At 39.6% G+C, this 12,167-nt stretch overlaps 1 protein-coding gene across 7 annotated transcripts in view; it reads right to left on the minus strand.

The window, feature by feature from the left end:
* The window catches only part of LOC103234265 (uncharacterized), a 32,131-nt gene extending 21,353 nt beyond the window's left edge, over positions 1 to 10,778 (minus strand). For 3 of the 7 annotated variants that reach the window (XM_073016742.1, XM_073016743.1, XM_073016744.1), the window contains exons 1-2: positions 1,842 to 1,965; positions 1,240 to 1,338 (exon numbers count right to left, since the gene is read on the minus strand). In XM_073016742.1, the coding sequence (XP_072872843.1) occupies positions 1,240 to 1,338; positions 1,842 to 1,872 (130 nt within the window). In that variant the 5' untranslated portion in view covers positions 1,873 to 1,965. Of the gene's footprint in view, positions 1 to 1,239; positions 1,339 to 1,841; positions 1,966 to 10,626 lie in introns of those variants that run through there. The other 4 variants (XM_073016739.1, XM_073016738.1, XM_073016740.1 and 1 more) reach the window with 4 other exon arrangements.
* Between the last annotated feature and the right edge of the window lie 1,389 nt (positions 10,779 to 12,167).

Raw genomic sequence — 12,167 nt, forward strand, 5'->3', positions numbered from 1 at the left:
AAATTGCTGGGATTACAGGCCCCAGCCACTGTGCCAACCAAGAAAACAATCTTTTTAAAAATATAAATAATTAATTTCTGAGAACAAATTTAACCCAAGAGACAAAAAATCTTAACAATGAAAGATATAAATCAATAAAAGAAATTAGGGAAGACACAAATAAATTTGAAAATATTTCATATTTATGGATTGAAAAAATAAATACTGTTAAAGTACCATATTCTCTAAAGTAATCTATAGATTCAGCAAACTTCCTATCAAAATTCCAGTAGCATTTTTTCTTATAGTAATGAAAACTACAATTCTAAAATTTACAAAAAACTACAATAAACTTCGAATAGCCAAATTAATTATGAGAAAAAAAAACAGAGGGACATCATACTTTAAAATTTCAAACTATATTTCAAGAATATACTAACAAGAATAGGATGGAATGTTCAGAAAATTAACATAAAAACCAATAGAACAGAGACCACTACCCTCACACATTTTAGAAATGATGCAAAAAGAGAACTATAAAATAGTTTAACATATGTTTCTCAAAATCATGCAGATGCAGATATTTGTGTGTCTCCCAAAACAATGGAAAAGCAGTCAGATTGTGCAGTCTCTTGTATGCCATGAAGAGGATTTTCGCTCTCACTGTAAACTTAAAGGAGTATCAATGAAGAGAAAGTAGAATCCTTAGAGAATTTAAAAGCATAAGACAGAAGATGGCCCTATGTGAGAACAAGAATAACAACAACAAAAATATATATACCTTAGGCTTCCAGGAAACTCTTTGCTTTGGAACACAGCTTCCCAAATCAGCAGGACAGATTTGGTGATGGTATTATATTCACTTGATAACTATTTTCTTTTCTTTTTTTTTTTTGAGATGAAGTCTTGCTTTTGTCCCCCAGGCTGGAGTGCAGTGGTGCGATCTCGGCTCACGGCAACCTCTGTCTCTCGGTTCAAGCAATTCTCTTGCCTTAGCCTCCTGAGGAGATGGGATTATAGGCACCTGCCACCACGCCTGGCTAATTTTTCTATTTTTAGTAGAGACAGAGTTTACACCATGTTGGTATAAAACAGTCTGGTCTCGAACTCCTGAGCTCAGGCGATCCACCGGCCTCGGCGTCCCAAAGTGCTGGGATTACAGGCGTGAGCCACTGCGCCTGGCAGGGACTGGCTTTTTTTTTTTTTTTTAAATCTTTCAACCTTTCATCTATGTCAACTGTTTCATTCACTCTCACCTACCTGGGGGTTTCACTACCATACTGTGTCTCTTCATATTCCAGGGATCTTTTCCTTGCTCCAGACAGGTGATCAGATTTGGCTTAGAGACATCAATACCTGCTTTATTAAAAATAAATAACATGAATCTTGCCCGTATTCTCTAATTGCCTACCTAGTACCATGCTTAATAAAGAGGATGTAATAGAATATTCTAGAAAATTTATCCCAAAATACTATTTAATGACAGAAAGTTCTTAACATTTAGAAAATATTTTAAATTTGTAGGTGCTTAATTTCACCACCCAGTATTCATGGATAAAAAATTAGTGGTGGCATATAGATTTTAACATATGGGCAACAATATTTTATACCACTAAATTTCTGAAATTATCACTACTCTAGAGTGAAGGATATAGACCAGCTCAGAAATGTAAAAAGATCAGGCCAAGATAAAACATCCTGAAGAATTTTTTTTTTTACACGGACAATTCCTCAAGATTTTTTTAAAACAGGCATCAGAAACTCATTTATGAAAAGCATAAATTATCAAAAATTATTCTACGAAAACAGAGAAATGAAAACTTTAGGGTATATAAGGAATTGTGTATTAAAGTTATTCTCACCCAAGACCAGGTTTCTGTAGTTCTCTAACATCACTTTCCTATACAAATCTTGCTGAGCAGTGTCCAGGCATTGCCACTCCTCCAGAGAGAATTCTATGGCCACATCCCTAAATGTCAACGGCCCCTGAAACAAACACACACACGCATGCACACATGCACACAAACACACATATTTACACGTGGGCAAAATTTATCATTTGAGTTAAGGTTAAATGAGAGAGTAAAAAAGTTTGGTTCTGACTTACAGGAATGACTGAAGTTATCCAACAATTTTCAACACAGAAATATTCTCTAATGTATTCTTTGAGGGATGAGAATGGTATAAGATCTACAACACCAGTGTATACATACTTTTATGAATACTAAAGTATAAAACTAAATGCATGAACACAAACATGTACTTTTTTAGTGCTATATTTGCCACACAAAGAACGAGTTGTATATATTTTTCAGACAAAAAAGATGTTGAGTTAGAAGGCACCTCTCAAATTTTAATGTGAACAATAAACTGAAGATCTTGGGCACAATTTTTTTTCCAGAAGATCTGAAATAAACTCTGCTTTCTGAATTTCTAACAAGCCCACTAGTAATGCCAATGTGTTTGGCCCAGAAAGAATATTTTGTCAAATATCCCGTAAGTGGAAGAACCTGTGTTTTACTCAATTTTTCTGCCCTGTAAACAAAGACAAGAGTCTTCATTTTCCAAAGACAGATATATGCAAGGAAAACCTAAGAAAGAAAGGCAGCTGCCGGATTAAATGCGATGGTTTATGCACAGCTCTTCTTTAGCTACATAAAGATACTTAATAATGAAGAGAAAAATAATGAACTCTATAGTGAAGTATTTCAGAGAGCTCTTTAAGTAAATTTTAAAATCAACTGCATTAGGACAAATGTTTATGATGTGCTGATGCGATGCACACAGAAGAACACATCATCACTGCTGAGATACTGCCTCTCAAAAAGTAAATTCTAGTCTGAACTTAACCACACAGAAAAGTCAGTATTATGTGGAGTTCAAGATGCAGATATCTTCTATGTTCTGTAATTTTTAATAACATTTTAAAGTAGTCTTTCTTTAGCACCCGAGAGAGCAGGTATCTCTCAATAACTTTTTTTCAGAATTTTCAGGGTAATAAACGCTATCCTGTTTAAATAAGCATTTTCTTAATCCTGTTCCGCACAGAGTTAATGGAGAAAACAGATGAAGTCACAAGACTACATGCTATTTATCTTTACTAAGGAGCCCAGCTTTCCGCCAATGGGAATCTTGAATATCTACATTTTCCCATGTTCAACAGCAACAAAGGGAACATTTTAAATAGTGCAGACTATAAATTCATTTTAAGAATTTTGCATGGCATATAAGAAGTCATGCTTTAGAGAGTGTAGAGAAGGTTCTGGGATATAGGAGAGAAACATTTTGCAGAGACCCTTGACTATCACAAGAATTTTAAAAAGTCGTTAAACTCATTAGGGGAAAAGAAACACAAGTAGAGAAGTAAAGGTTTGCAAGGACTAAATGCATGGCATTCCATGAGGCAGAGTAGACACAGATCTTCATCTGAGACATATTTAGCTGAAAAAAAAAAAGCCATTTTTCCTCTTTTGCCTTCTTTGGAAATCCTTTTCAGATGACATTCTCTGGAGAAGTTACACCTGCATCTTGAGAAAATTCCTGTAAAGAAGTCAGCACCACCCATTTACCTGCAAGCCTCACAACTACAGAACAAAGAACTAAGACCTGCAGAAAAAGCCCACCCATTTCTGTCCTTTATAACAGCAGAGATTCAGGAACAACGAGCTGCTCAATGAATATAAAAATATGTTTCTCTATTCCTGTCTTCATGTGCCCGCCCTTGCCACAAACACCAGCAATTTCTGCTATGGTGATGAAAATATGGGTCACACTGACCTCTTCCTATTAAAACCAAATAGAACAGTTCCTGTGACTACCTTTTAGTGCAAAGGTGAAACTCAACTCTTATGAATGTATCTTGAACCCCACCCACTTGATTTTGTCCTCACCTTAGAGTCACATGAGAAACAATTAAAACAATATGAATACTTTCACCTAGAACAATACACAGAACCTGGGGAGATGGCACAAGTAAAGAAAGAGATGTCTGCAAATTGGCCATGTGATCCTAATGAGAAGCCTGGGCTGATAGTCACTTAGCTAAGCATTGCCTCTCAAGCTTTAATGAACTCAAAAATCACTTGGTAATGTTGGTCCCACTTTATGTAATGTGATTCTGCAAGTTTAGAAAGGGTCCATGAATGGGTGTTCCAAACAAGTCCCCTGTCAAAGTCAATGTTGCTATGTTGCTCCACCTGGGCTTATCATTAGCATTAGAGAAAGGAGGCACAGCAGAGAGCCCCTTACATTCAGCACTCTTGCGCAGGTACTATATGCTCAAGAGTATGATACAGAGCACGGTGCTGGGAATAACACATTCTGTGATTAAATCCTAATAAGACCTTCGAAGTTCATACTAAGTGTTCAATAATTCTCAGGATTTAGATAAAGGGCCCAGAATTAGCACTTCTTCCTCTGTTTCTCTGTCATTGATTTTCTTAAAAACATATAAACTAAAAGCTAAATATAGACAGATGAAGATATATAAAGAAATATAGACAGAGTTTAATGTAGTTTAGAGGATTTTTTCTGTTTATATATACTTGTTTGTGACTTGTATAGCAACTACTGGATCTGCAGGAATAGAAAAGTTGCTAAATGGAATGTTTCTGTAAGCACTGGTTTTACTACAAAATTTAAAAATTAAGATCTTAAAATGTATAGTTTATTTTTCTTATGTATCTACTTTTGGGTTTCAGGATATTGTAAGCACCAGCTCTAGAAAGTCAGCAGGATTTACCAGCCAAAACGTGAATCTCTATAAATCAGTTTTGTAAGGAAAGACTCCAGAGTGGGGCCAGAGCTAAAAATGCCTCCAAAAAAAGTGAATCTGATCAGAACTGGGGCAGGGAGAAGACCCTAGGTTGAATTTGTTCTCTATGCCACTGAGGTATTTCCAGTTCTGTTTTTCCTAAGCTTACCTAAGAAAAACTTAAATCCCAGAGTTTATGTAACTTTAATCTATTTTTGCCACTGCTCTCTCAATTTTATAACATACACTAATAAGCAATTTAAATGAATCTTTTAAAGTTTTCTAGGATAACTTTATTAGAAGATAAATATGTATTCTTAGAAAAGTAAAATAAACACAAATAATAACACCTCTTCAGTCCATAAATATCCCTTCAGGTGATAATGATAACATCAGAAGTCACAGCAATATTTTCAAAAAGTGGCCCAAGTTCTTGTTGTTTTTTTTTTTTTCCCCAAACATCTATTCATTCTACTAACCATATAATGCTTAATTCAACCATGTATTCAGTTGCTAGTCTAGACTAAAAGTTCCTGGATGGTAGGGACCATGACTGCTTCATCTATTTTTCAAATGATAATATGAAATGGAAGCTATTAGTTTATTTGAGTTGCCAGACCTCCTCTGTCTTTCACCCAACTACCAGAAAACTTGATAAACTTTAATTTGGGCACCAACCAAAGTTATCTCTTATGAGGGAGAAAAAAACACAGAATGACTCCTTTCTCTTACACTGAGACACAAGCAGAATTAATCACTCTTGTCAGCCTGACACAATTCTGTCCCTGACATCCTCAAATGTCTTAAAGAAACCTAGGTGATTGTGAGAGGGTTCCCAGTGACCCAAGGCTGATGGCCCAATGATAAGCCGAACTGGAGAAACTCAGGCTGATTCTAAATAGAAAATGGAACTGCTTTGGTGGAGCTCCAGAATCTGGACAACCTATCCTGATTTGCTAGCTTTTGGGTAAGAAGGACAAGAATACTCTACTCCATAATTACAATTTACAGGTAGGTATAGTTGTGGTCATAGCTCTGGATACTTTGTGGCCTTGATCTCTTACTCTGAAGATGCTTGTTTACACTTATAGATTCTGTCATCAGATTCTATTTATACCTGGAGCCTCTCATATAACTGTAGCAGGTCACCAAACAAGATCTGAAAAGCTTACAAAGCCACACTCTCAAAGGGGGGCTTTAAGATGTCTATGCTGACATCTCACAGTGCAGAAAATATATTTGGTTGGTTTTCATTACATTCTCAATCGAAAGTCTGGCCCTGTCCTGTAAATCCCAGGCAGAGGCCTGACCCTATGTGCAGATTCTAGGTGGGATTAACCTGACTCCGCATCCTTGGGTGTTACAGCAAGTAGAGTACAATCAAAGGATAGATCCCTTCATAGAGGTTCCTCTAGCACATTCTAAGTAATATGTCTACCTAAAAGGAAAAAACTGAGGAAACATGAATTAGAAAGTTCGCTGGGCCAAGCTCGAGGATTGTAACCTTGGAGCAATGATACATCCTCCAAAGACTGAACAAATAAGAAATTGAATCCCTGAATAGACCAATAACAAGCTCCAAACCTGAATTAGTAACAAATAGCCAGTCAGGGCTGGGGGCGGTGGCTCACAAGGTCAGATTGAGACCATCCTGGCTAACACGGTGAAATCCCATCTCTACTAAAAACACAAAAAATTAGCCGGGCATGAAGGCAGGCGCCTGTAGTCCCAGCTACTCGGGAGGCTGAGGCAGGAGGATGGCGTGAATCCGTAAGGCAGAGGTTGCAGTGAGCCGAGATTGTGGCACTGCACTGCAGCCTGGGCGACAGAGTGAGACTCCGTCTCAAAAAATAAATAAATAAAAATAAATAAATAAATAAATAGCTGGCTGGGCATGGTGGCTCAGCCTGTAATCCCAGCACTTTGGGAGGCCGAGGCGAGTGGATCACGAGGTCAGAAGTTCAAGAATAGCGAACAGCCTGGTCAACATGGTGAAACCCCATCTCTACTAAAAATACAAAAATTAGCTGGGTGTGGTGGTCCACACTTGTAATCCCAGCTACTCAGGTGGCTGAAGCAGAGAATTGCTTGAACTCGGGAGGTGGAGGTTGCAGTGAACTGAGATTGTGCCACTGCACTCCAGCCTGGGCGACAGAGTGAGACTCTTTCTCAAAAAGTAAAATAAAACAAAATTAAATAAATGCATAAATAGCCTACCCACCAAAAACAAAACAAAGAACCAGACAAATTTACAGCTGAATTCTACCAGATGTAAAATAAGAGCTGGTACCACTTCTACTAATATTATTTCAAAATACTGAGAAAAAGGGACTTCTTTCCAACTCATTATATAAAAATAGCATTATTCTGATATGAAAATTTGGCAAATATAAAACAAAAAAATAGAAAACTTGAGGCCAATATTTTTAATGAACATTGATGAAAATATCCTCAACAAAATACTGGCAAACCAAATCCAGGAGAACATCAAAAAGCTAATCCACTGTGATCAACTTGGCTGTATCTCTGAAATAAAAAGTTGGTTCAACATACAATTAATAAATGTTACTCTTCAAGTAAACAGAACTAAAGACAAAAACCACAAGGTTATTTCAGTAGATGTTAAAAGAGTTTGCAATAAAATTTACCATCCTTCATGTTTAAAACTTTCAAAAAACTAGGCATTGGAGGTACCTACATCAAAATAATGAGTCATCTAAGTATGACAAACTTACAGTCAACATAGAAAATGAACACAAGCTGGAAGCATTCCTTCATGAAAACTGGCACAAGACAAGAATGCTTTTTCTCAAAACTCTTATTCAACACAGAATTGAAAGTCTTGGCCAGAACAATAAGGGAAGAGATAGAAATAAAAGGCATTCAAACAGGAAGAGAGGAAATCAAACTATGCCTGTGTGCAGATGACAAGATTCTGTATCTTCAAAATCCTACAGTCTCAGCACAAAACTTATTTAAACTGATAAACAACTTCAGCAAAGTTTCAGGATACTAAATCAGTAGCATCTCTGATGTACAATAACAAGTACATGGCTAGTGTGACCTTCCCTGTCCCCTTTTATCTTAGCCTTAACTGCATCTACCTGTAGCTTTCCAGGACTCTGCAGCTTCTGTCAGCAGAAAGCCTTCTTCCATGACTGGAGTGAGCAGGCTGGAACTTCTGCAGGGGAGGCTCTCCGGAAAAAAAACTAACTAGGCCTTTCATAAACTCCTTTTGCAGGCTCAGTATTAGCCTTAGCTCTGAGTCACTGGGCTCCAACTTTAATTTTCATGTTAGAGTTACTCACTTGGTTTTTGAAATTAAGAATTTAAAAAATTCAGCAAAATTACTGAAACACTGTGTTCATATAAGGGAAAAAAATTTTAAAGTGCTTACATTTATTTATTTATTTTTGAGACGGAGTCTCTCTCTGTCACCACGCTGGAGTGCAGTGGTGCGATCTTGGCTCACTACAACCTCAACCTCTTAGGTTCAAGTCTCAGGCTCCCGAGTAGCACTACAGGTGCGTGCCACCATGCCCAGCTAATTTTTGTATTTTTAGTAGACACAGGGTTTCACCATGTTGGTCAGGATGGTCTTGATCTCTTAACTTCGTGATGTACCCGCCTCAGCCTCCCAAAGTGCTGTGATTACAGGCGTTAGCCACTGCGCCCGGCCAAGGTGCTTATACTGTATACCTTAATAAGAAAAGCAGGCCAGGCGCGGTGGCTCAAGCCTGTAATCTCAGCACTTTGGGAGGCCGAGACGGGTGGATCACGAGGTCAGGAGATGGAGACCATCCTGATTAACACGGGGAAACCCCGTCTCTACTAAAAAATACAAAAAAGTAGCCGGGCGCGGTGGCGGGCGCCTGTAGTCCCAGCGACTCGGGAGGCTGAGGCAGGAGAATGGCGTGAACCTGGGAGGCGGAGCTTGCAGTGGGCCAAGATTAGGCCACAGCACTCCAGCCTGGGCGACAGTGAGACTATGTCCCCCACCCAAAAAAAAAAAATAAATAATAAATAATAAACAAATAACAGATGTGTCTGACTCATGTTTCAAGTAAGGCCATTCAATCACTTGATTCTTCCACCCACTCCTGCTCATTGTGTGCTCAAGAACCACCCATCCAGAAGACACTGCACTATTTCTCGGTGACTGTCCCACTTGCATTTTACTTGGCAAGCTCTTACACCATCTCACTGGAGTCAGTTTTGTTTTCGTTCTTGTCTTTTGGGATACTATTTTTTGGTCACAAAATTTTCACTTTTTTTTTACTCTCTTTCTTTTACTATATTTATTTCACTATTTTTCTGCTCCCCTTAGAGAATCCAGGGGGCAGAAATTATTTCTGTGTTTGCCCCTCATTACCAGCATCTGATTGGCTGACCAGCAATTTGTCTCCAAGAAATGGAAGCCTGGTTGGGTAAAGGCAATTTTAACATTTCAAGGGGTTACCCTTTCAAAATAAGAGTCTACCGGCAGATTCCCCTTAGCCCCAGAATATCCACTTGCTCCCTTGAGAGGGTACACTCCATACCTCAGGTCATCTTATGGGAGAAAATACACCAGAAGCTGAAATCCAATGGACACTCCAGCTAACATAACCATGGCAGTTACCTTTGTGTATCCCCAGATAGTACTGAAACCCATGCACACAAAAAAACCAAAGGGTGGCTGAGGACACATCACCCCGTAAATTTTCCAAAGGAGAACTTTGACCCAAAAACATTCCGGTAACATCTCTGTGCCTAGACAAGATAAAAGCAAAAGAGACACACAGATTTATGACAGTATAGTGTCAGGGTATTATTATTTGCTTTCTTTTCATGGGAAATATTTACAGACAACAAATCTCCTTAAACGCACCATTTAACCATTTAATGCTTTGCCAAAAAAATAATTAAAATATGGTATAAAAAAGTACACTAGAAGACAAAAAGGCAATAATATGAATTAGGGAGGAAAAGCTGGCATTTGGGAACGTCAGAAGAAACTGGAAATTATCTTACTGCAAGCCAGAGAGAGGCTGGAGAAATGGGGGATGGGTTCCAAGACGCTGCTTGGGACACAGGTGAAAAATACAGTAGAAAATCAGTTCCCTGTGGAGTGTGAAAATAAATAAGTGGCAGGCAATTAGACTGAGGTATCTCTAGTCCCTGGATTCTTACTTAAAAAAAAAAAAAATCTAAATCTAACTCAGGTGCATTATTTTTAATTACTACATTCAGAGAAACAAAATTCAGGCTTCAGCAACTATAAACTGCCAATTAAGCTTTGATTACATAACCAGGAAATTTTCACCTTTAATGCACAAATTAAGAAACCACGTAACTGTACCTAACCAATTACTAAATTTGGTTTCTTCACCATGCATTTTATAAAAGATTTTCCTTCAAGCCTCTCCCACAGACCACAAACTACAAAACATCGCTGGGTGCTCTACAATTATAGAACCACTCTGATTAAATTCTTTAATATTTTTGCAGTGACTCCATAAATTTTTAATAGGAGAAAATAGCAACTGGGAACCCCACGGACCAAAGCTCTTCCCATTCATGAACCCGCAACCCAACTCAGGATTCTCCCCTGACGACCCTCCCGTGGTCCCTGCACAATCTGAGACGCGGTGCTGCGGGGGCAGAGCTGCCAGAGAGGGATCCAGGCAGGGCACAGTCACAGTGCAGGGAAAAGACAAAACGCCCGAGGCCCCGGCTGTCGACGCAGCCGCCAACTTATGACTGAAGGAGACTGAGGCCGAGCTGGGCAAGGAAAACTCGGGCGCAGATTGTGGAGCTGACTGCGAGGAGGCCTGAGTCACGCCACAGCCACTTCCCACCGGTTCCAAGCAACCCCTTGCCCTCTCTCGTGATGTCGGACTCGGCACTCTCACCATTTCTAGGCTTTCAGGGGGTCCTGGCATCTTAGCTATGGATCTCCAAATACCTTCAGGTCATGAAGCCACACACGCTGACGACACAGAACAGTAGAGACACCTGAAGCTCAGCAACAGCGAGAAACAATGGCCCAGCCACATCCCGGAAGCCGTCCTTTCCACTCCAGCTGTGTGCCTGATTGGACGGTTCCCAGCTCAGTGCTCCTGATTGGATAAGGTTTAAGGACCCGCCCCTTCAGGCCCTGAGTGACAGAAGATATGACCAAATGCTGGGCGAAGTGAAGAAAGAGTGACAGCCCAGGCTGCAGCCTTTTCAGGCAGGGCTTCCTCCCTAAGCTGAGCCAGGCCCACCTTAGAGGGTATTTTCCCTTAACCTTGTGTATAAGGTCATAAGCAGTTATAAATAATATATGGCTATTCACAAATTTAAAAAAATAATTATTTTAAAATTTCAGATTTTATGACCTTCCTGGCTCCTAGTCCTTTGAACTAGCAGCCTGAGATTTTTAAAAGGAGCCAATCTTCTGAAATAAGATGTGAACCACATGTGAATTTTAAATTTTCTAGTAGCCAGACTTGAAAAATAAAGAAGGGCCCTTTATTACGTGGCTCACGCCTGTAATCCCAGAACTTTGGGAGGCCGAGGCGGGTGGATCACCTGAGGTCAGGAGTTTGAGACCAGTCTGGCCAACATGATGAAACCCCGTCTCCGCTAAAAATACAAAAAATTAGCCAGGCATGGTGGTGGGCGCCTGTAATCCCAGCTACTTGGGAGGCTGAGGCAAGAGAATCGCTTGAATCCGGGAGGCAGAGGGAGGCGGAGGTTGCAGTTAGCTGAGATCGCCCCACTGCACACTCCAGCCTGGTCAACAAGAGCGAAACTCCATCTCAAGTAAAAAAGAAGAGAGAAAGAGAGAGAAAGAAAGAAAGAGTGAAAGAGAGAGAGAAAGAGAGGAGGAAGGGAGGGAGGGAGGGAGGGAAGGAAGGAGGAAGGAAGGAAGGAAGGAAGGAAGGAAGGAAGGAAGGAAGGAAGGAAGGAAGGAAGGAAGGAAGGAAGGAAGGAAGGAAGGAAAAAAAAAGGAGAAAGAAAGAAAAGTGAAGATAAGAAAGAAAATAAAAGTGAAAGAAAAGAAAGCCGGGTGCAGTGTCTCACGCCTGTTATCTCAGCACTTTGAGAGGCCGAGGCAGGCGGATCACCCGAGGTCAGGAGTGCAAGACCAGCCTGGTCAATATGGTGAAACCCCGTCTCTACAAAAATACAAAAATTAGCTGGGTATGATGGCAGGTGCCTGTAATTCCAGCTACTAGAGAGGCTGAGACAGGAGAATCGCTTAAACCCAGGAGGCAGAGGTTGAGGTGAGCCAAGATCACGCCATTGTACTCCAGTGTGGGCGACAGAGCAAGACTCCATCTCAAAAATAAAAAAAAATTAAGAAAGAAGAAGAGAAACAAGTGAAATTAGTTGTAACAATTTAATTAACCCAATATATCCAAAATATTATCATTGTAATATGTGAGCAATATGTAATGATTAATGA

Source organism: Chlorocebus sabaeus, chromosome 6 (genome assembly GCF_047675955.1).
Source record: "Chlorocebus sabaeus isolate Y175 chromosome 6, mChlSab1.0.hap1, whole genome shotgun sequence".
In the NCBI taxonomy this organism is placed as follows: Eukaryota; Metazoa; Chordata; class Mammalia; order Primates; family Cercopithecidae; genus Chlorocebus; species Chlorocebus sabaeus.